This window comes from Scyliorhinus torazame, chromosome 5, assembly GCF_047496885.1.
Source record: "Scyliorhinus torazame isolate Kashiwa2021f chromosome 5, sScyTor2.1, whole genome shotgun sequence".
NCBI classification, from domain to species: Eukaryota; Metazoa; Chordata; class Chondrichthyes; order Carcharhiniformes; family Scyliorhinidae; genus Scyliorhinus; species Scyliorhinus torazame.
This window is the reverse complement of record NC_092711.1, coordinates 149732708-149757565: the sequence shown is the minus strand read 5'-3', so window position 1 is coordinate 149757565 and position 24858 is coordinate 149732708. Positions and strand designations below refer to the sequence as shown.

General features: G+C 51.0%; 2 protein-coding genes across 3 annotated transcripts in view; one reads left to right on the top strand and one right to left on the bottom strand.

Annotated features, from left to right (window-relative positions):
• Positions 1-3322, bottom strand: part of LOC140420064 (uncharacterized) — a 57103-nt gene extending 53781 nt beyond the window's left edge. Inside the window, exons 1-2 of the mRNA XM_072504090.1 lie at positions 3024-3322; positions 445-1789 (exon numbers count right to left, since the gene is read on the bottom strand). Coding sequence (XP_072360191.1) covers positions 445-1439 — 995 coding nt within the window. The 5' untranslated portion in view covers positions 1440-1789; positions 3024-3322. The remainder of the gene's footprint in view (positions 1-444; positions 1790-3023) is intronic.
• A 120-nt stretch (positions 3323-3442) lies between these two features.
• On the top strand, positions 3443-24345 carry LOC140420063 (uncharacterized). 2 transcript variants are annotated; one of them, XM_072504088.1, is made up of 3 exons: positions 3443-3643; positions 7578-8768; positions 23579-24345. In XM_072504088.1, the coding sequence occupies exons 2-3, from the start codon at positions 7921-7923 to the stop codon at positions 24099-24101; spliced, it is 1371 nt and encodes a 456-aa protein (XP_072360189.1). In that variant the 5' UTR covers positions 3443-3643; positions 7578-7920; the 3' UTR covers positions 24102-24345. The 2 variants fall into 2 exon arrangements, with proteins under 2 accessions (XP_072360189.1, XP_072360188.1); XM_072504087.1 differs by lacking the exons at positions 3443-3643; positions 23579-24345 and adding an exon at positions 3812-4188 and having other exon boundaries at positions 7578-9858.
• The last annotated feature ends 513 nt before the right edge of the window (positions 24346-24858 follow it).

Genomic DNA, 24858 nt, shown 5'->3' with positions numbered 1-24858 from the left:
CATGCTTTAGGGGGTTCCAAACAGAAATGGGAACTAAATATCTTCTAACTTCCAACACATTTCCACTCTTGACCCTTGTGACATTGGAAACCACGTATTCGCAACAAAGCTCAAAGAGCATCAGCCCACTGGAGGAAACGTTGCAAGACCAGTCTTTCCAGTAGAAAGACTATCCGTATTGACCAATTGACAGGATGAATAAATTGCAGTTCTGAATGTAATTGAGAGCAGAAACAACAACAGCAGAATTCAATCCCTGCAATCAATTGTGAACTTGTTGGTGTCTCAGTAGTTGTGATGAAACACAAAATGTGTTCCCACATTGAGAGCAGATGAACGGCCTCTCCCCTGTGCGAACTCGCCGGTGTCTCCGCAGGTGAGATAGATCACTCAATGCCTCCCCTAATCAGAGCAGGTGAATGGCCTCTCCCCGTGTGAACTCGCTGATGTCTCTGCAGGTTAGATGAATGTCGGAATCCTTTCCCACAATGAGAGCAGGTGAATGGCTTCTGCCCAGTGTGAATTCGCTGGTGACTCTTCAAGTGGGATAACTGAGTGAATCCATTACCACACTGAGAGCAGGTGAACGGCTTCTCCCCAGTGTGAAATCGCTCATGTCTCCACAGGGTGGATGAATGTCTGAATCCCTTCCCACACTGAGAACAGATGAACGGCCTCTCCTCTGTGTGAACCCGCTGGTGTATCGTCAGGCTGGATAACTGAGCGAATCTCTTCCCACACTGAGAGCAGGTGAACGGCCTCTCCCCTGTGTGAATTCGCTGGTGTGTCCGCAGGGTGGATAAATCTCTGAATTCCTTCCCACACTGACAGCAGGGGAACGGTCTCTCCCCACTGTGAACTCGCTGGTGTGCCTGCAGGTGGGGTGACTGAGTAAATCCTTTCCCACACTGAGAGCAGGTGAATGGCTTCTCCCCAGTGTGAATTCGCTGATGTGACTTCAGGCTGAATAACGCAGTGAATTCCTTCCCACACTGAGAGCAGGTGAATAGCTTCTCCCCAGTGTGAACTCGCTGGTGTGTCTTCAGGTTGGATACCTGACTGAATCCCTTCCCACACTGAAAGCAGGTGAATGGCTTCTCCCCAGTGTGAACCCGTTGGTGTGACTTCAAGCTAGATAACGCAGTGAATCTCTTCTCACACTGAGAGCAGGTGAACGGTCTCTCCCCAGTATGAATTCGCTGATGTGACTTCAGGGTGGATGAATGTCTGAATCCCTTCCCACACTGAGAGCAGGGAAACGGCTTCTCCACAGTGTGAACTCTTTCATGTGACTTCAGGCTGGATAATTCAGTGAATCCCTTCCCACACACAGAGCAGGTAAATGGCCTCTCCCCTGTGTGACTGCGTTGATGAATCTCCAGCTTCGATCGGACTCTGAATCTCTTCCCACAAACTTCACATTTCCACGGTTTCTCCATGTTTTGGGTGTCCTTGAGTCTCTCCAGGTCGGACAATCAGTTGAAGCCTCATCCACACACAGAACACGTGTACGGTCTCTCCCCGCTGTGAATGGTGTGATGTTTTTTCAGGCTGTGTAACTGGTTAAAGCTCTTTCCACAGTCAGTGCTCTGGAACACTCTCACTCGGGTGTGTGTGTCTCGGTGCTTTTCCAGTCACATTGATGTTTAAAATCTTTTCAAGCAGACAGATTAGTCAAACATTTCTCCTTCTAGATTCAAAGGCCGATGATATTCAGGTCCCAAGGACTCAGTCAGATCAAGATGTGACTTTTGCGATTTCTGTCTGTAATTCCTCCTTTTCTAATATCCTGTAAAAACCAATTACAAAAATCATCACTGTCAGTACAGGATAGAAATTCAGAACAGACAATTCTAGTTCCTAGAGAACATTCTTTCCTCTCTCATTCCCAAAAGCTGTAAATCTCCATCCCACACGCTCTCCCTCCATTCTCACTCTGCTGTATCTAATATTCACCCCTCCAATTTTCCTGAAGGTGCTGATTCAGCCCCCCCCGCCTCTCTCCCCCCCGCCCGCCTCCCTCCCCCCCCTCCCGCCTCCCTCCCTCCCCGCCCGCCTCCCTCCCCCCCGCCCGCCTCCCTCCCCCCCCCGCCTCCCTCCCCCCCCCGCCTCCCTCCCTCCCACCCCCTCCCTCCCTCCCCCCCGCCTCCCTCCCCCCCCCCCCCCCCCGCCCGCCTCCCTCCTCGGCAACACAAACCATAATCAGCCTATGGATGTCCAGGTCCTGGATGTTCCTAAACACCCACCTCAAAGTCCACATATTCACAATTCAGGCATAAACGATCACCAGGACCATTGGCATCCCCTCCAACTTCCCACTAACCATCACATACCCACCCCCTGGATCGGCCACAATGTTCCCCCACCTCAAAAGCCACTCACTTATTAACCAACACCACCATCACCCTTGTCTTCATGTCTAAGCTGGTACGGGAATCCCTGCCCCACCCACCCCTTCCTTAGCCTTGTCTGATTTTCCACCTTTATGTGCGTCTCCTGCAAGAACACAATGTCCGCATTCAAATTCATCAGATGCGCAAGAACACAAGATCGTTTAACCGGCCCATTCAACCCGAGATATAGATTTCAAAAGCAGGGAGGTCATGTTGGTATTGTGTAGAACTTTGGTAGGCCACAGCTGGAGTCACGCTCTGACAAATGGCATTTGGTAGGCAAGTCAGGTGTTTTTCATGCATCGGTGATGACTTGATTGGCCGAAGGGCCTTATCGGTGCTGTAGTCTGTGATTCTGAGAGAGAGAGACTTGGGCCAACCTGTCCAGAGTCTGCACCCTCCCTGGATTCACTTCCTTTCCCTTCAGTTGCTGGAAGTGACCAACTGAAAGTCAGAATGAGAAAAGAAATGGAAAGGGGAGAAAAGAAAGTGTTTTACTTTCAGATGTTGGCGTCAGGAGGACGTTTCAATCTGTGTGAAGCTCAATCTTTATTCACACAAAGCCCGCGCTCTGACTGACTGGAGGACCAGAGTCCTTCCGGTCCTCCCACTCGTCCCATTGGTCAATACCTGAGGAGAAAGGTCAGGGATGAGCACTTTCGTATATGCGCAGCTTTTCCTCTACATTGAACATGCGCAGCTTTTTCTCCACCTTGAACATGCGCAGTGGCGGAGATCACCAAGCGGCTTCTCCCTGTGGCCGCAGCCGGTTGCCTGGAAACCTTGTCCTGAGGAGGTGTTGGGGGAACAAGAGCAGCCGCGCCCGCGCGCCGGTCTGCGCACTGGAATCCGGAAACGTCATTGTGGAGCAGAATGATTTCTATTGGCTGGTTCAGGCAGCTCTATTGTGACGTCAGGATGACTCAGAGGGACGTACCCAGCTCAGCCTCCTATTGGTGCAATATCACTGGTGACAGAAACACGATGCTGCGGATTGGACAGCAGCCCAGCGCCCCGGAGGGATGAGCCCCTCCTGCGCCATGTGGGCTTGGGTCCCGGCGCCATCAGAGACCAATGGGAATCCGAGGAGGACCGGATGGACACGGGTCTTCCTGCCAATCAGAGTGCGGTCTTTGTGGTGATGGCTGCAGGGAGATTCTCCAGGAAGCTGCTGCTCCTCTGCCTCTGAATGAATCTGAATAAAGAGTGACGTTCACACAGACTGAAACTTCCTCCTCTGTCCAATCTCTGTGAGTAAAACACTTTCATTTATCCCCCTTTCCATCTCTTTTCCCCCTTGTCGCTGGCAGGCCCGTGCAAGTGCGGAATTTGGCAATGTACCCCTCGTTGGTGTCGGGGGGGGGGGAGGGGGGGGGGTTGTTTTGGCGATCTATGGTAGGATTATGGAGGAGGACAAGGAGTCCATGGAAAGGATTAAGGCCAAGTGGGAGGAAGAGTTTGGGATGGTGTTGGAGGGAGGACTATGGTGTGAGGCGCTGCGGAAGGTTAACGCCTCAACATCGCGTGTGAGGCTGGGGTTGATTCAATTGAAAGTTGTGCACAGGGTGTAATGAAGGTGAGGATGGGCCGGTTGTACAAGGGGGTGGGGGGATAGCTGTGAGCGGTGTGAGTGGCGGTTCAGCCAATCAAGTCCACATGTTCTGGTACTGCCCAAAGTTGGAGAAATTTTGGGGGTCAATTTTCAGCACCATGTCTGAGGGTCTGCACGTGGATTTTGGAGCCGGGTCTCCTGGAGGCCATATTCGGGTGTCAGAACTGCTGGAGCTGCAGAAGGGTGAGTGGGCAGATGTTTCAGCCTTCGCCTTGTTGATTGCCTGCAGACGGGACCTGTTGAGGTGGAGAGCAGCTTCCTCACCCCCCCCCCCCCCCTACCCCCCATCGGGCCTCGGCATGGCTGGGGGATCTAATGGAGTTCTTGTATTCAGAGAAGGTGAAATTTGCTCTGAGGGGCAGATGAGGGGTTCACCAGAGATGGGTTTTGTTTGTGTTATATGTTGGGGATCTGGTGACCGTCAAAGAGCAGGAGGGCAGTTTGGAGGTTTGGGTGAAAGGCGTTGGGGTTTAGGTCTGTTTTTTTGTTGTACAAATGATAAAATTTTGAAAACTTGAATAAAAATATTTTAAAATAATATAAACTTCAGGGGGCAGCACGGTGGCACAATGGTTAGCATTGCTGCCTCACAGTGCCGAGGTCCCAGGTTCGATCCCGGCTCTGGGTCACTGTCTGTGTGGAGTTTGCAGAATCTCCCCGTATTTGCGTGGGTTTCGCCCCCACAACCCAAAGATGTGCAGGGTAGGTGGATTGACCATGCTAAATTGCCCCTTAATTGGAAAAAATGAATTCATAGAATTTACAGTTCAGAAGGAGGCCATTCGGCCCATCGAGTCTGCACCGGCTCTTGGAAAGAGCACCCAACCCAAGGTCAACACCTCCACCCTATCCCCATAACCCAGTAACACCACCCAACACCAAGGGCAATTTTGGACACTAAGGGCAATTTATTATGGCCAATCAACCTAACCTGCACATCTTTGGACTGTGGGAGGAAACCGGAGCACCCGGAGGAAACCCACGCACACACGGGGAGGATGTGCAGACTCCGCACAGACAGTGACCCAAGCCGGAATCGAACCTGGGACCCTGGAGCTGTGAAGCAATTGTGCTATCCACAATGCTACCGTGCTGCCCCCTGAAGTGGGTACTCTAAATTTTTTTTTTTTAAATGTCATATCAAAATCTGACAGCGTTACTCAATTCATTGAATATCAACGGCTTTTAAATCCAGGAGGACCAATGTTTGATTGTTCCGTCTGCTTCAAAAGGTTTAAAACATCAGTGTGACTGGAAGAGACCGAGACACACACCTGAGTGAGAGTGTTCCAGTTCACTGACTTGTGGAAAGAACCTGAAAAAGCATTGCACCATTCACAGCGGGCAGAGACCGTACAGGTATTCTGTGTGAGTCTTCAACTGATTGTCTAACCTTGAGAGACAGCAGGACACACCCGCACCATGGAGAAATGATGGAAATGCACCAGTGCATTCACACTGGGGAGAGACCGTTTAGCTGTTCTCACTGCACAAAGAAGTTTAGAAGGTCATCCACACTGCGGAGACACCAGCGAGGTTTCGTTGTCCATCTACAGTGGAAACCCATTGACACAGTCACACCAGGGTGTGACCATTCTGCTGCTCTGTGTGGGAAAGGATTCAGTGTTCCATCCAGCCTGTGGCCACACCAGTGAGTTCATACTGACGAGAGGCCGTTTGCCTGCTCTGACTGTGGGAAGAGATTCAATACTTCATCCCACCTAATAATAAAAATCTTTATTAGTGTCACAAGTAGGCTTCCATTATCACTGCAATAAAATTACCGTAATCGCCACACTACGGCACCTGTTCGGGTACAGTGAGGGAGAATTCAGAATGTCGAATTCACATAACAAGCACGTCTTTCGGGACTTGTGGGAGGAAACTGGAGCACCCGGAGGAAACCCATGCAGTCACTGGGAGAATGTGCAGACTCTGCACAGACACTGACTCAAGCTGGGAATCGGTCCCGGGTCCCTGGTACGAGCCAGCTGATGGGGAGGGCAGGAGCGCCCAGGGTGGTCACTGAATACATTGTGGGAATTGCCCATTTAAAGAGGCTGCCTTGACTTGCTGGTCTGAGAATCCACCCCTTGTCCCTCTGTGTAACGCTGGCTGAGAATAGACATCGGGGCTGCTCAATGTACTGAAAGCCATTTGCTTCTGTTCTCCTTGTCTAAAATCAAATTGGAAGGAAAGGGAGACAACTGAAACGGGGAAAAGGGAATTCCAGACATTATTGACATCACTGTACATATTGCAGACACACATTTATTTATCTTTGATCACAGAATCTCACCACACAGGCCATTCGGCCCATCGTGCCTGTGCTGGCTCTTTGAAAGAAGTACTCATTTTGTCCCACTATCATGCCCTTTCCCCATGAACCCTGAAAACTAGTCCCTTTCTAATTATCCAACTCCCTGTGTTGAATCTGCTTCCACCAGCCTGTCAGGCAGTGCATTCTGGATCAAGTTTCATCTTCCTCATTTCCCCACTGGCTTTTATGTGAATCAGGACTGAGAGCAGGGCGGTGAGTTGAAATGGCAGCAACAGGAAGGTCTGGGAACTGCTTGCGGATGGACTGGAGGTGTTCTGCAAAGCCTGGAAAAATATATTCATTTTGCTTCCGGTTTGCACCCCTCTATCACCTCCACATGGTCTATCTCCAACACTTCCCTTTCCTTCCTTGACCTTTCTATTCCAATTTCTGAGATAGACAGTCCACTAATATCCATCACAAACCTACCGACTCCCACGGCTACGTCGACTCCAGCACTTCATGTCCCACATCCTGCAAGGACTCCATCCCATTCTCTCAGTTCCTTCACCTCCGTCGCATTTGTTCCGATGATGCCATTTTCCAAAACGGTGCTGCTGACGTGTCTTCATTCTTCCTGAACCGTGGCTTCCCACCCACTGTGGTCAACGAGGCTCTCACCCGTGTCCGACCATCTCCCACACCTCTGCCCTCCCCCTCACTCCTCCCTCCCAGAACCACTGAATCCCCACTGTCCTCACTTTTCACCCCACCAGCCTCCGCATTGAAGAAATCATCCTCCGCCAGTTCTGCCAACTCCAGGAAGATTCCACCACCAAACACAGCTTCCCCTCACTCCCCCTGTCAGCATTTGGAATTCTCTACCCCAGAGGACTGTGGAACCTCAGTCATCAAGTATTTTCAAGACAGAGGTTGCTAACGTTTCAAGGGAGTGAAGTTATCGAGGGATATGGGGGACAGTGCGGGAAAATGGTGCTGAGGTAGATCGGCCAATGCTCTCATTGAATGGTTGAGCAGGTTCGAATGGCCGACTGCAGCTCCGATGTGTTATGGTCCCTGTGTCCAGGCCAGGAAGCAATGAGCATGGATCTGTCAATCAGCCTGAATCAGCACCTTCAGGAGAATTGGGAGGGTGAATATTAGATACAGTGAATGGAGGGAGAGTGTGTGGGATGGATATTGACAGATGTTGCGGAATGCAAGAGAAAAGAAAGTTCCAGAGAAACTAGAATTGTTTGTTCTGAATTTCTATCCTGTACTTAGTGATGTCTTTTGTAAATTGTTTTAACAGGAGATTCGAAGAGGACAAATTACAGACAGAAATCTAATACATGTCGTCTGGATCTGACAGTCACTCAATTCCTTGGGACCTGAATATCATTGGCCTTCGAATCTAGAAGGAGAAATGTTTGCCTCATCAGTCAACTTCAAAAGATTTTAAACATCATTGAGACTGGAAAAACACCCGAGTGAGAGTGTTCCAGAGCACTGACTGTGGAAAGAGCTTTAACCAGTTATACAGCCTGAAAAAACATTGCACCATACACAGCGGGAAGAGACCCTACACGTGTTCTGTGTGTGGACGACGCCTCAACTGATTGTCCGAACTGGACAGACACGAGGAGACCAAAAACATGGAGAAACCATGGACATGTGAGGACTGTGGGAAGGGATTCACAGCACCGTCTGTGCTGGAAATTCATCGGCGCATTCACACTGGGGAAAGGCCATTCACCTGCTCTCAGTGTGGAAAAGGATTCACTCAATTCTCTGACCTGCAGAGACATCGGCGAGTTCACACTGGGGAGAGGCCGTTCACCTGCTCTCAGTGTGGGAAGAGATTCACTCGGTTATACATCCTGCAGTCACACCAGAGAGTTCACACTGGGGAGTGGCCATTATACTGCTCTCAGTGTGGGAAGGGATTCAGTCATTCATCTACCCTGCAGGCACACCAGAGAGTTCACACTGGGGAGAAGCCATTCACCTGCTCTCAGTGTGGGAAGGGATTCACTCAGTTGTCCCAACTGCGGACACACCAGAGAGTTCATACTGGGGAGAGACCGTTCACTTGCCCTCAGTGTGGGAAGAGATTCAAACGTTCATCTGCCCTGCATAAACATCTGCAAGTTGACACTGGGGAGTGGCCGTTCACCTGCTCTCAATGTGGGAAGGGATTCACTGAGTTATCCAGCCTGCAGAGACATCAGCGAATTCACACTGGGGAGAGGCCGTTCACCTGCTCTCAGTGTGGGAAGGGATTCACTCAGTTATCCAGCCTGCAGAGACATGAGCGAGTTCACACTGGGGAGAAGCCGTTCACCTGCTCTCAGTGTGGGAAGGGATTCGCTCAGTTATCCCACCTGCGGAGCCACCAGCGAGTTCACACTGGGGAGAGGCCATTCACCTGCTCTCAGTGTGGGAAAGGATTCTCTCGGTTACCCACCCTGCGGACACACCAGCGAGTTCACACTGGAGAGAGGCCGTTCACCTGCTCTGAGTAGGTGAGATATTCAGTGATCCATCCCAACTATGGAGACACTGCCGAGTTCTCACTGGGGAGAGGCCGTTCATCTGCTCTCAGTGTGGGAGGATTTTGTGTTTCATTGCACATGCTCACACCCCAAGTTCACAATTGATTACAGGGGTTGGATTCCGCTGGTCTGCTCTCAATTGCATCCAGGACTGCAATTTGTTAATTGTGTCAGTTGATCAATAGGGATGGGTGGAGTGTTTCTTCCTGCTGGACTGGTTGGTCTCACAAATTTGCCTCCAGTGGGCTGATGATCATTGAGCCATGTTGTGAATTCCTGGCTTCAACTTTCACGAGGATCACAGAGCGAAAGGGTGTTTGGTGGTGTAGCCATCTGGGATGGCCACTTACAAAGACACATGGACATTTGCAAAGCCTCAAGGTAAATATGGCCAATGTAAGATTCAGGCAGGCCTAAATGTATATTTGTAAGCAGAACCAGACAGGATCGAAACCCCCAGCCGATTTGCATGCTAATGACCCATTTCCTTAAGACAAAGGAACTGGTACTCAGGTATTCGATACAATTCCAGACACATCGGCGCCACTCCCTTTACTCAGGAAGCATAAACAGCCAAGGTCAATGACCGCTCAGGACACGCCCAGCCATCAAGGCACCCTCCCCTTTATTGGCTCGGCTCGAAGGCAGTGATCGAGGACTGACGAATTATTGGGTCCAAACCTGAGGACCACCCAATAGAGTGCGAAACCCCCCAAGGATAAAGAGAGACACTGCCATGTGTTCGGTCTCTTTTGGACCTGGCGCTCCGGCAACATCTGACTCCATCTGCAGCACCTCGACCAGAAGCACGGTCAAGTTCAACGCTCGCTACCAGGCGGATGAGCCTAGCTGAACCACAGTTACTTCTCCTGACCCAGCAGATCCAGATTCGAGCAAAGGCCACTGTTCCTCTGATCTAAGCCGGGTGCCAGAAGTTAAGTACAGGTTGTCATAGTGATAGGTGTAATTTAGCTCGTAGTGTTTATGTTGCATGTGTAAGTTAATCTTGTGTGTAAATAAAGTATTATTGATCTTGAACTAACTAACTGTGGTTGTTTGGGTCTTTGATCGATATCCGGTTGAACCTTGTGGCGGTATCATTTGATACCTGGCGACTCTGAAAGCATATCCTATTCATATCGAGATTAAGAAGGGCAACCTTATTAGCTGCCATATTTATAGCAAGTAAATATAACAACAGTGGTTGGAAGATATTTAGTTCCCATTTCTGTTTGGAACCTCTGAAAGCATGCCACGTTGCCATGAAGATGGGCTATGGTGGTTACATGGTTCCTTTGTTTAATTTATCCACGTGTTTTTCACAAAGAAAACTGTCGAGGTTTGAAAGGCAAGTTGTCTGTGGTAGATTGGGACATTACAACAATAGATATGACAATAGACAGGCAATCACTAATTTTTAAGGTATTATTACATGTTGACATCAAATGTAGATTCCTTTAAGGAACAAACAGCCACAGGAAAAGTGATGCAACTGTGGCTAACGAGAAAATTTAAGGATTCCATTAGATCAAAGGAAGAGGCTCATAAAGAGGCCAAAATAGCCGGACGCCTGTGGATTGATGATTGATTTAGAATTCAGCAAAGGAGGACTAATAAATTGTGAAAGAGAAAATAGAATATGGGATCAAACTGACGAGAAACATAAAAACCGACTGGAAAAGCTCCTATAAGAATGTGAAAAGAAAAAGATTAGTAAAGACCAATGTGAGTCCGTTCCAGGCTGAGAGGAAAGTTTATAACGGGGAATAAGGAAATGTCAGAGAAACTAAACAATGTGTATCTGTCTTCACAGAGGAAGATACAGAAATCGCCCCAAAACACGAGAACACCAAGGGGACTCGTGAGCACGAGGAACTGGGTGTGGTCAGTTAATCCTTGTTCCACTTGTCTCCTTCAATATTCTCTTGGCTGCCTGGGAGTGGCAGTGGTCACTTGATCGGCTAGAGCAGGGCAGGAGTAACTCTGTTTATTGGGTCGGGCGGAGGGTCTGTTGGGTGGTGGAGTGAGTTTCCCTCCCTGTGTTGTCCCCTTTGGAGGCCCCAGTCTGCTCCTCCTGTGGTCCTCCTCCACAGCTTGGTCTGGCAACTGCACGGGGCAAGACCATTAGAAACTACAGAGAGTCTTGAACACAGCCCAGTCCATCACGCGAACCAGCCTCCCATCCATTGACTCTGTCTACACCTCCCACTGCCTTGGGAAAGCGGGCAGTATAATCAAAGACCCCTCCCACCCGGGTTATTCTCTCATCCAACCTCTTCTATCGGGCAGTGAGATACAAAAGACTGAGAACACGCACTAACAGATAAAAAAACAGCTTCTTCCCTGCTGTTACTAGACTCCTGAATAACTCTCTTATGGACTGAACTGATCTCTTCACACACCTTCTCCACTGAGTAGTACTGCGCTCCGTATGCTTCACCCGATGCCTGTGTCTATGTATTTACATTGTGTATTTATCTATGTCCTATGTTTTGTTTTTCATGGATGGAACGATTTGTATGGACTGTACGCAGAGCAATACTTGTCCCTGTATCTCGGTGCACGTAACAATAAAACAAATCAATCAAATCATCAATCAATCCTCTCGGGATAGGTTCCACTGGGGAGGTAGTAACCTGTGGGTTGGAGGGTTTGAGTGAGAGTCTGAGTGTTGTGGATCAATGATGTTTGAGCCCTCATTGGGTCTGAGGGTGAGGCTGAGGGGGGAGATAGGCACCCTGCTCCAAGTGGGATTATATAGTGACTTCCTGAATGCCCTCCTTGTTGAAGCAGGGTCTCCCGTGGGGAGACAGTGTTTTGACGCCAATGAGGCTACGCAGCTCTGCCCCGAGTATCCTTTTTGTGACGGTGCACGGTGCAATGTTCTTTGATTGGGCAGATGTTGAATCTTTATATTGTCGTGTGAATAAAGAACATTAGACTTTGTTTCATAAACATAGTTATTTATTACTAACACACTAACAAATTACTAAAATATCTAAGATTAATACAGTTGGAAATAATGGTCTAACACTAACTTACACTAAGATACTACAGAGATACTCTAATATGCGACTGCTGCAAACTCCTCACCACAGCTTCTCCTGGAACACATGGTGTGTCCGGGTCACGTGTCTACATACACCACCTGGAGGTCGGATGCTGGAACTACAACAATTATACATGTATTATTATTTCCATACAGATGGTAATATAGATGACAATCGACTTATCACATATGGTGCTGGTTCTTGTCTGCCATCCTTTGGCTAATCCTGATGTTCCTCTCCTTTGGGGTTACTTTTCCTTGGGGAGGTAGCGTACTGATGTAGGCCCCGATTTGGTACATTGTATCTCGGTGGGGGCGGGGGGTGCCTTTGCCGTGTGCGGGGATGGAGGACGCATCCCTCCAGAGATGCCCAGTTGTTGGGTGTCTCGACAAATCTTCCTCTCCTTATGGGTGGAATCTCCTTGGTGGTGGATGGCATGAATCTTCTTGTGTGCGCTGCCCTCGGATGTGGTGAGAGAGGAGCGAGGTTGGGTGTCCTGGCACAGTGTGGCTATCCTTGCTTTCCTGACTTCTGTGTACGAGGGTGTACAGGGCCGGGCCAGGTCTTGTACTGTGGTCGCTTTCCTGTTGCCCCCTTTTGCTTAAGAGGTTCCTTCTTGGCCGGGGTGTTGTGCTGAGAGGCTGAGTGAGGTTTTAAATGTGCAGCTTTGTCCTTTTTTTGTCTTGTGGTGAGGAGCGTGCACCAGGGGACCGTGTGCTCAGGGCTGTATCTTGTTCCTTGTTATCTTGAGACCCTTTGCTTTTGGTAGTACTTTTTTTTATTCTCTTGGAAGCTGCATTGATTAGAATTTGAACCAATTGTGTGAATATTTGCTGGTCTTCTCTGTGTAATTGTGTTGAGTGATTGTTTTGTGCTGTGCTGGAGTTGGGGTTTGAGGTACCCTCAATAATGATGCTTAGAGATTGAACTGTAAAGAAGGCTTTATTAGGCTAATAACTATGCTACAGATTTGGACGAGAGCTGACTGCTATACAGACCATGAGGCAGGCCTTTATGTATGGCTCCCAGATGGGCGGAGCCAGAGGCGGAGTCCCCAGGGTTCCAAGCCTGGTCTTAAAGGGGACATCACCTTACATGATGATAAGGCAGTAACCGTTCATCACATTCACCCCCTGTTTAAAAAGGAGTCCAGCGGGGGTGAAGTGCCATCATAGGTCCATCCGTCTCGGCGGCCGGATCGTCCTCCTCGATCTCCTCAGTTCGGGCGGTGGTGCGGCGGGCACGGACGTCCCGGTTGAGGGCACATCCGGGAGCACAGCGGTCGGAGCTTCGGTCCGGGTCGGGGCAGAGGAACTAGGCAGGGCCGGGGGTAGCGGAGCCGGCGCCTGCGGGGTGTGTAAAGGGGGGGCACACGGTAGGAGCTCACCAACGGGTGGTAGGGCCGGAAGGGGGGGTGTTGTAGGGGGCGACGCGGGAAGGGGCATCTGTGGTGGAGGATCCAGCGGGCGCTGGATCCCGGAGGGAAACCGTATCTTGCCTGCCGTCGGAGTACTCCACGTAGGCGTAACTGGGGTTGGCGTGGAGCAGTCGGACCTTTTCAACTAGGGGGTCCGTTTTATGGCTCCTCGCGTGCCTCCGGAGATGAACAGGTCCCGGAGCCGTCAGCCAAGGTGGAAGTGAGACCCCGGAGGTAGACTTCCTGGGGAAGAGAAACAATCGCTCATGAGGGGTCTCATTTGTGGCCGTGCAGAGGAGTGACATAATGGAGTGTAGGGCATCGGGTAGGACCTCCTGCCAGCGGGTGGTTGGGAGATTTCTCGACCGCAGGGCCAGAAGGACAGCCTTCCACACGGTCGCGTTCTCCCTCTCCACCTGCCCGTTTCCCCGTGGGTTATAGCTGGTCGTTCTGCTCGAGGCGATGCCTTTGCTGAGCAGATACTGACGCAGTTCATCGCTCATGAACGATGTACCCTGGTCGCTGTGGATATAAGCAGGGAAACCGAACAGAGTGAAGATGCTGTGCAGTGCCTTAATCGCCGTGGCTGAGGTCATGTCGGTGCAGGGAATGGCGAATGGGAAACGGGAGAACTCATCGATCACGGTGAGGAAATAGGCATAACGGTTGGTGGATGTGAGGGGCCCCTTGAAGTCCACGCTCAGTCGCTCAAAGGGGCCCGAGGCCTTCACGAGCCGAACCTTGTCTGGCCGATAGAAGTGCGGTTTGCACTCCGCACAGACCTGGCAGGCCCTGACCATGGCCTTGACCTCCTTGGTTGAGTAAGGTAGGTTGCGGGACTTGATGAAATGGACGAGCTGGGTGGCAGAGGTCATTGTGGATGGCTTGACAGCGGTCCTCCTGCGCGTTGGCGCATGTGCCGCGGGACAGGGCATCTGGGGGCTCGTTGAGCTCCCCTGGACGATACTTGATATCGTACGAGTAGGTGGAGAGTTCGATCCTCCACCTCAAAATTTTATCGTTTTTTATTTTGCCCCGTTGCGTGTTATCGAACATATAGGCGACCGACCGTTGGTCGGTGACGAGGGTAAACCTCCTACCGGCGAGGTAATGTCTCCAGCACCGCACAGCCTCCACAATGGCTTGTGCCTCCTTTTCGACTGCAGAGTGTCGAATCTCAGAGGCGATGAGGGTTCGGGAGAAGAACGCTACTGGTCTGCCTCCTTGATTGAGGGTAGCAGCCAGGGCGATGTCTGATGCATCGCTCTCTACCTGGAAAGGGATGGTTTCGTCCACCACATGCATGGCGGCCTTGATGATGTCGGCCTTGATGCGGTTGAAGGCCAATTGAGCCTCAGCCGAGAGGGGAAAAGTGGTGGTCTTTAGGAGTGGGCGGGCTTTGTCCGCATACTTGGGGACCCACTGGGCGTAATAGGAGAAAAGCCCCAAGCACCGTTTGAGGGCCTTGAGGCTGCGGGGGAGAGGGAGTTCCTTAAGGGGGTGCATGCGGTCGGGGTCGGGACCTAGGACCCCGTCTTCCACGACATAGCCGAGGATGGCCAGCCGGGTGGTGTGGAAAACGCATTTGCCCTTGTTATAGGTCAGGTTAAGGGCTCGGGCGGTCTGGAGGAACTTTTTGAGGTTAGCGTCATGGTCCTGCTGATCATGGCCGCAGATGGTGACATTGTCCAAGTACGGGTATGTAGCCCGCAAACCGTACTGGTCCACCATTTGGTCCATCGCCCTTTGAAAGACGGAGACCCCATTTGTGACACCAAAGGGGACCCTGAGGAAGTGGAAGAGCCGGCCGGCTGCTTCGAAGGCAGTATAGAGGCGGTCTTTTGGTCGGATGGGGAGCTGGTGGTAGGCAGATTTGAGGTCGACCGTGGAAAAGACTCGGTATTGGGCGATCCGATTTACCATTTCCGCGATGCGAGGAAGGGGGTACGCATCAAGCTGCGTGAATCGGTTTATGGTCTGGCTATAATCCACGACTATCCGTTTCTTCTCCCCGGACCGGACTACCACCACTTGCGCTCTCCAAGGGCTGTTGCTAGCCTCGATGACCCCCTCTCCCAGTAAACGCTGGACCTCTGACTTGATAAAAGCCATATCTTGGGCACTGTAGCGCCGGCTCCTGGTGGCGACGGGCTTACAGTCGGGAGTGAGGTTGGCGAATAGCGAGGGGGGTGCGACTTTCAGTGTCGCAAGGCAGCACACCGTGAGGGGGGGCAAGGGTCCGCCGAACTTCAGTGTCAGGCTTCGGTGGCTGCACTGGAAATCCAGTCCGAGCAGCAGGGGGGCACAGAGGTGAGGGGGGATAGAAAATTTGAAACGGGTGTATTTGGCACCCTGGATCGAGAGATCCGCAATACAGTACCCCGTGATTTGTACCGAGTGGGACCCAGATGCGAGGGCTATGGTTTGGGATGTGGGATGGGTGCGTAGGGAGCAGCGCCTTACCGTTTCAGGGTAGATAAAGCTCTCCGTGCTCCCGGAGTCGAAGAGGCATGCAGTGTCGTGCCCGTTGACCTGGACCTGCATCATGGAGTTCTGCAGGTGTTTTGGCCGAGTTTGATCGAGGGTGATCGCACCCAGTCGCGGGTAGTCGGAGTTGTAAAATGGCCGCTGCTGTTGGTCGCACGTGTCGGGTCGAGAAGATGGCCGCCGACCAGATGGCCGCTCCCATGATTCGCACGAGGCTGATGACGCGTCAGAAGAGGACGTGTCGGGTCGGTGCGCAGCAGCATTGCGAGGCCTGCGGGCCTGAGAGCCTGATTTTTGGGCCGGCTGTTCTTTGTTTTTCTGGCCCCTGGGTCTGGCCAGGCAGACCCTCGCAAAGTGCCCTTTCTTCCCGCAGTCGCTGCAGATCGCGGAGCGGGCTGGGCAGCGTGGGTGCTGGCCCTGCCCGCAGAAGTAGCAAGATGTGCCCCCATGGTGAGCGGGTCGCCGCGTGGCGCAGGCCTGTAATACGGGCGAGTCTGAGGAAGTCCGGGGGGGGCTGGCAGAGTCCGCGGGGTACGTACCCAAGTTATGTCGGGCCACCTCCAGCGAGGAGGCGAGCGTTAGCGTCTCCTGGAGGTCTTTTGCCCCGTTTTCGAGCAGTCGCTGCCGGATGTAGGTCGAGCGGATGCCGGACACGAAAGAATCTCTGATGTGCAGGTTCATATGGACTTCCCCCGTCATATCCTGACGGTCACAGTCCCTGGCCAGCGCGGTGAGTTTCTCAACAAACTCGTCGAGCGATTTCCCCCGAGCGCTGCCGGCAGGTAGAGAGCAGATGCCGGGCGTGCACCTCATTGACGGGTTTGACAAACCGCTTGCGGAGCAACTCCATCGCTTCCTCATAAATCGTCGCCTTTTCGAGCGTGGCGGAGATTCTGTGACTCACCCGGGCGTGGAGTAGACGCAGCTTGCGTGGCCCCAGGATGGGAGTCTCTGCGAAGTCCAGGTAGGCCTCGAAGCACCGCAGCCAGTATTTAAAAATTTCCTTTGCCTCCGGCGTTCGTGCTTCCAGATTGGGCTTCTCTGGTTTTAGGCCTGCGTCCATCCTGAATCTAGTTTAGCCTAATAAATTGAGGTACCCTCAATAATGATGCTTAGAGATTAAACTGTAAAGAAGGCTTTATTAGGCTAATAACTATGCTACAGATTTGGACGAGAGCTGACTGCTATACAGACCATGAGGCAGGCCTTTATGTATGGCTCCCAGATGGGCGGAGCCAGAGGCGGAGTCCCCAGGGTTCCAAGCCTGGTCTTAAAGGGGATATCACCTTACATGATGATAAGGCCGTAACCGTTCATCACAGGGTTTTATTGCGTCCTTTTAGGACGAGTGTCCTTGTTGATTTTTTTTCTGAAATTTATGTGTGTTATTTGGGGGTTAAAGAATCGTTGCCTGGTTCCTGCAAAGGTATAGACAGGTCTTGTATCTGAGAAGGGGACATAAAGATGTTATTGATGTCTCTGGTATGACTGGAGCTGGGGGAGATGTGTTCTGACGCCCAGCCGAACCTGACGCCGTGATCTTATCCTGGATTCTGGTGGGCGGTGCGAGCACTCGCGACGTGGGAGGGTGTGCACCGTTTCACCATGTTTTCATGGCCTTTTTCTCCTCTCCCTTTTATCCATTGGTACATACGGAGGTACCAAGTTTAATGATTACACTGATCCATCTGTATTGTCGTCCTTCTGTCCTCTCCTGTATTTCTGTATTGCTGAGACATTTCTGCTGTGCTGCACCAATCCTGAGCTTTTGTTGGATATTTGTTAAAATGGAAAAACTTCAATAATAATATAAATTAAAAAACCTGCAAATGGCAGAAACATTAGCTCTTGTTCCTCCCAGACCGACTCACTCTCGGTGTCTTCCCCCATCGTGGAAGTCTCACTGCTGGAAAGACGGATCTCCCGCAACAGTAAACCTCCCTCTGAAGGAACATTCCATTAGACTTTGGATTCTGGACACATGGAAAACAATAACTTGTATTTTATTGTGGTCATTCCCGGAACCCTCTTCCTTTTTCCTCATTCCCCGTTTATTGTACGAGTGCAAAAGTGGGTGGATGTTGGGAAACCCCTCTCACCCCCGTGTGTGTAAAAATAAACCAACCTCTTTATTTCGTCTTACCTTGAGTTTGCTGTGCAAGGTATTCACAGAGAATTGAAACATTCTCCATGGGAAAAATGGGCGAGGCCCCAGCACCGATCCTCTGACTGGAGAGGGGCTAGCAGCCGCGCCACGTAAAATGCACGGCCTCCACAAAATAAACAGCCAGAGAATGGCCGGGTCTGTGGCCGCACATGCGCATGGCGACGACCTGCAGCAGTCGCGCTGTACAACATGTCGGCCGCGTGCGGACCTAACCTGACGGGGCCCCTCTGGACCTCCCCTTGCCACCCTGGGCCACCAGTCCCCCCAGCCCTCACCGAAGCCCCCATTGGCCAGCAGCAAGGCTCCCCCCCCCCCCCCCCCGCGCCGACTGTGGAGCCGCTGGACACAGTCCGCAGCCGCCACACAGGTTGCCACACGGCTGGGACCACACGTCAACTGCGCGGTCGGGAATTTGGCCCGTCGGGAGTGGAGCATCTGGGGAGGGCCTTCAGTTAATGTCCTGAGGCCGTCCCAATGGCATGCAGCTTACTCCTCGATGACGCCGTTTTGGAAGGTGCGGAGGGTCCAAAAACAGGCGTCACCCCCGATTCGGCCTGAGAAAGGAATTCTCTGCCTGATCGCTGATTACAAAAAAATCCCGCCCCATGTCCCTTTAATCAGTGAGAGATCCTGGGCCACATTTTCCAATTCCGAGGCTAAGTGCGGAGGATCTGTGGCGTTTTACATGGAAAAAATCGGCGCAGCCCCCTCCCCGATGCTGCGACCGGTGAGGGGTTGGCAGCCACGCCACGAAACGCTCTTTGCCTCCACAAAATAAATGGCCGGGGCTGTGGCCCCCCCCATGGCCACACCTTCGCCAGAACAGAGATCCTGTCCCTTTAATCAGAGAGAGACCCTGTCCCTGGAACAGAACAGAGACCCTGTCCCTTTAATCAGAGAGACCCTGTCCCTGGGAAAGAACAGAGATCCTGTCCCTTTAATCAGAAAGTGACCCTGTCCCTGCAACAGAACAGAGATCCTGTCCCTTTAATCAGAGAAAGAGCCAGTCCTTGGAACAGAATAGAGATCCTGTCCCTTTAATCAGAAAGTGACCCTGTTCCTGGAACAGAACAGCGGCGATGGGACAGTTGATAAGGGTGAGAGGGGCGGTGTATGAGTATGGGGAGAATGTGAGCAGGATGCTACTGCACCAGTTGAGGAAACAGGAGGCTGCGAGGGAGATCGGGAAAGTGAAGGACACGGGAGGGGTGAATGGGGTGTTTAGGCACTTTTATAGCAAGCTGTATGAGTCGGAACCCCCAGCCGGGGCAGAGGCGATGAGGCGGTTTATAGAGGGGTTGGCGTTCCCAAAGGTGGATGAGGAACTGGTGGAGGCCCTGGGGACCCAATTGTGCTGGTAGAAGCGGTGGAGGGGCTGGAGGCAATGCAATTGGGCAAGGGTCCAGACGGGTACCCAGTGGAATTTTATAAGAAATTCTCGGGGGGGGGGGGGGGGGGGGGTATTGGGGCCGCTGCTGGTAAGGGATTTTAACGAGGCAAGGGAGCTGGGAGTTCACCCCCGACATTGTCGCAGGCTTCGTTCTCCCTCATTTTGAAGTGGGAAAAGTACCCGGAACAATGTGGGTCACAGAGACCGATCTCCCTGCTAAATGTTGGCTCAGATCTTGGCCTCGAGAATAGAGGATTGTGTACCAGGGGTGATAGGGGAGGACGAGACGGGGTTTGTGAAGGGGAGGCATTTGGCGGCCAACATCAGGAGGCTACTCAATCTGATCATGATACCTCCAGAGGGACGAGAGGTCGAGGTGGTGGTCGCATTGGATGCAGAGAAGGCCTTTGATCGAGTGCAGTGGGACTATTTGTGGGAGGTCCTGGGGTGGTTTGGATTTGGGCAGGATTTGTGGACTGGGTCTCGTTGTTATACCAGGCACTGGTGGCATTTATACGGACGAACCGGGTGAGTTCAGATTATTTCAGGCTGCAGTGGGGGACGAGGCAAGGGTGCCCACTCTCCCCGCTGCTGTTTGCCCTGGCAAAAGAACCATTGGTGATGGACTGAGAGCGTCAGGGGATAGTGGGATTGTGGATATTATGAAAGAGACCATTCTTTTAGCCAGACAAATAAATGTGTCAAACTGAGGGACCAAAGGGTGTCAATGTGTTAGAGAGAGAGATCTGAGCCAACCTTTCCAGAGTCTACACCCTCCCTGGATTCACTTCCTTTCCCTTCAGATGCTGCAAATCACCAATTGAAGGTGAGAATGAGAAAAGAAATGGAAAGGGGGAAAAAAGAAAGTGTTTTACTCAGATGTTGGAGACATGAGGAAGTTTGAATCTGTGTGAAGCTCAATCGTCATTCACACAAACCTCGCGTTCATTGGCTAGAGGACAAGAGTCCTTCCGGTCCTAACTCTTCCCATTGGTCAATACCTCAGCAGGGAGTGGGTTTTCCGTTGCACATGCGCAGCCTCTCCTCTCTCTTGGACATGCGCAGCCCCGTGCGGGGGGGAGGGGAAATCACCCAGAGGCTTCTCGCTCTGGCCGGAGCTGTCAGCCGGTTGCCTGGAAACCTTGTCTCGAGGAGGGGGAACAATGAGTGGGGCGGAGCTGCTGCGCACTGGAACCCTGGGACGTCATCGCGGATTCCGATGCGCGCACCGGAAGGTTGTTGAACAATGGTAAGAGTTGGTGAACCGGAAGGACTCTCTTACACCATCCAATCAGCTCCCCCGTTGTCTGAATGCGGAAGCTGGACAATGAGGAAACCTGGGGCTTCACACAGACTGAAAGTCCCTCCTGTCTCCAACATCTGTGAGTAAAACACTTTCTTTTCTCCCCCTTTCCATTTCTTTTCTCATTCTGACCTTCAATTGGTCACTTGCAGCAAATGAAGGGAAAGGAAGTGAATCCAGGGCGGGTGCAGACTCTGGAAAGGCCCAGGCCTCTGTCGTAAAGACATTGACATCGTTTGCTCCCTCAGCTTGACACATTTATTTGTTCACAATTAAAGGGCTGTTTTTACCAGGAGATGGCTGACATTTAAGAAGACAGTAAATTAATGTTGGATAGAGACATGTCCCGTGTTGTTATATGGTACAGATTAGATATAGTATTTATGGTTCTGTAGTACATTAAAGTACATTTATTATTATTTCTAGCCTTGTAATATTGTACTGTAGCTATGTTATATCTTTCCAGTCATCTCTTCACTCAGAGGGCTATTAGTCTCTGGATTTCTCTTCCACAGGGACCAGTGGGGTGTGGGGGTCATTGAATAAATTCACGGATGAGGTGGACAGATTTTTAATAAATTGTTATTTTTAAAATCATTTCTAAAGAATGAGTGCAACAGAGTAACAGAAAAAATGGTGGGAAATGAGCACAGAGCGGAACAAGAGATATTGCCAACATAAATACAAGCAACACATTGCAGAATTAATTTGGAACAGGATATTTGAGGGACCAGAGCCTCGAGATAAAATGCCAGATCAACTGAACGAGTTAACAGGTTAAAATAGTGAGTGGGGAAAGGGTAAGATTATCTAAAAACAGAGGATAACAATTCAGTTTGTAAAATATGACAAACAGACTAACAGCATATACAAATGAAAATGAATAACAAAACATAGATGACATAGAACTCCAAGAATGCAGAAGGCCATTCACCCCTCAAGTCTGCAGTCAGCCTCACAAAGAACAGTTCACTGAAGCCCACTCCGCATCCTATTCTTTTAACCCGGTGCATTGATCATGGTCAAGCCACCTAACCTGAACACCTTGGACACTAAGGGGCAATTTAGTGTGACCAATCCACTTTAGCACAGTGGAACCACCCTTCGGCAATGGCACTACTCAGTTCTGCTATGATTAACGCTCCGATAATAAAAGAAAGACGACGGATAATAAGCACACGGCACATCTACCATGACTGAGATAAGATAATACGAGTCCCTGGAACACTCGAGGAGAAGAAGAAGGCATTTAATCGGCGCTCACAGAATAACAACTCCATTCAACAGGATAAAAGATAACAATTTCAGGCAACAACACCAGCACCATGATAGGGAAAGAGTTCGGATTAGAGCCTGAGTTAGTCTGAACTGCAAATCATCACTCCAATCCTTGCCCTTCAAGGGTTTAGCACATAGAAGATACAGTGCAGAAGGAGTCCATTCAGCCCATTGAGTCTGCACCGACCCACTTAAACCCTCACTTCCACCCTATCCCCGTAACCCAATAACCCCTCCTAACCTTTTTGGTCACTAAGGGCAATTTATCATGGCCAATCCACCTCACCTGCACGTCTTTGGACTGTGGGAGGAAATCGAAGCACCCAGAGGAAACCCACGCAGACACGGGGAGAACGTATAGACTCCACACAGACAGTGACCCAGCGGGGAATCAAACCTGGGATCCTGGCGCTGTGAAGCCACAGTGCTATCCACTTATGCTACCATGCTGCTCATCCGATTTAGCAAAGACCAAGGCAGTAGTCGGATTATTGAAAGACTTGACGGAATTGTCGGATACAATTTTCAGGGTCACAGGATAAAGCAACATAATTCACTGTAAGGTGAGATGGGAGCCAGGTCTCACCTCACCTTACCCATCTCCAGGACCTTCTGGTGATCTTTCAAGTTGTGGAAGTGAATGATTACAGGCCTGGGATGAAAACTATCCCACGGCCTCAAAGACAGGATCCGATGCCCTTTCTAATTTGAAACACCCAGGCTTCACATCCAGCTTGAGAAAACGTGGCAGCCGGTCCTCGAAGAACCTAACCGGAGCCTTACCCTCCACACCTTCTGGCAGGCCGGCTACTCGGATGTTCTTTCTCTGACCCTCGGTTCTCCAAGTCCTCCAGGAGTCCACCACACCACTCAGCCGGTTTTCCAAGGATTAAATTCTTGCCTCTGCCGAGGAAGCATCTTGCTCAACGTTCAGGATTCTCTCCTCCGGATCATCGAGCCTCTTCATGGTGTTTTACAGCTCGGCTTCATGAGCTCACAGATATTGAGTCAGCACACTCAGCCTCTGGTCAATAACACGGAGAATGTCACTGACATCGAACGGCCAATGATCCCACAGAATAGACGAGCAGGCTCGATGGGCCGGATGGCCAACTGCAGCTCGTATTTGTTGTCATCTCTGTGCCTCGGACAGGAAGCAGCGACCATGGATCTGTCCGTCTCAATCTGACTGAGTTTCTCAATTCCTTGGAACTGAATATCATCGGCCTTTGAATCTAGCAGGAGAAATGTTTGTCTTTTCTGTCGGCATCAAAACATTTTAAACATCAGTGTGACTGGAAAAGCACCGAGACACACACACCCGAGTGAGAGTGTTCCAGAGCACTGACTGTGGAAAGAGCTTGAACCAGTTACAAAGCCTGAAAAAACTTCACACCATTCACAGTGGGGAGAGACTGTACACATGCCCTGTGTGTGGACGAGGCTTCAGCTGATCGACAAACCTGGAGAAACATGAGGACACCCGCACCCTGGAGAAACCGTGGAAATGTGGGGACTGTGGGAAGGGATTCAGGGCCCCATCTCACCTGGAAATTCATCGACGCATTCACACTGGGGAGAGGCCATTCACTTGCTCTGTGTGTGGGAAGGGATTCACTCAATTATCCGACCTGCGGACACACCAGCGAGTTCACACTGGGGAGAGGCCGTTCACCTGCTCTCAGTGTGAAAAGGGATTCACTACTTCATCGAGCCTGTGGATACATCAGCGAGTTCACACTGGGGAGAGGCCGTTCACCTGCTCTCAGTGTGAGAAGGGATTCGCTACTTCATCGAGCCTGCGGATACATCAGCGAGTTCACACTGGGGAGAGGCCATTCACCTGCTCTCAGTGTGAGAAGGGATTCGCTCAGTTATCCAGCCTGCAGACACACCAGCGAGTTCACACTGGGGAGAAGCCGTTCATCTGCTCTCAGTGTGAGAAGGGATTCACTACTTCATCGAGCCTGTGGATACATCAGCGAGTTCACACAGGGGAGAGGCCGTTCACCTGCTCTCAGTGTGAGAAGGGATTCGCTACTTCATCGAGCCTGCGGATACATCAGCGAGTTCACACTGGGGAGAGACCATTCACCTGCTCTCTGTGTGAGAAGGGATTCACTCAGTTATCCAGCCTGCGGATACACCAGCGAGTTCACACTGGGGAGAAGGTGCTAACCTGTTCTTAGTGAGAGAAGAAATTCAGATATCCAACACCCTGCGGGAACACGAGTGAGTTCACACCTGGAAGAAGCCATTCACCTGCTCTGAGCAGGGGAGACATTCAATGATCCATCCCAACTACGGAGACACTAGCGAGTTAATTCTGGGGAGAGACCATTCATCTGCTCTCAATGTGGGGAGGGGTTTGTGATTCATCACACCTGTTGTGACTCCAACAGGTTCACAATAAATTACAGATGTTGGCTCCGTTATTGTTTCTGCTCTCACTGACATCCAGGACAGCATTTTGTTCATTCTGACATCTGGTGAATGGTGATGATTGGAGGGTTTCTTTCTGCTGGACTGGCCGGTCTAACACCTCTGCCTCCGGTGGGCTGACCATTTTTGAGGCTAGTTGCGATTATCTGGTTCCAAGTTTGACGAGGAGCACAGAATGAAAAGGTGTTTGCATGTTGAAAGATATTTAGTTCCCAAAGCAGCCATGTTGCCATTAAGATGGGCTATGGTGGTCACAGGGTTCTTTTGCCTAATTTATCTGGGTGTTTCTCACAGAAGGAAACTGTCATGGTATGAGGGGCAAGTTGTCTGTGGTAGATTGGGAAATTACAATAAACATATCACTGAAAGTGGCAATGTAGGTGGATCAGGTAGCTAAGAAGGCAGACGGCATGCTTGTCTTCATTGGTCGGGGCATTGAGTGTAAAAATTGGCAAGTCAGCTGCAGCTGTACAGAACCTTAGTTAGGCCACATGTGGAATATTG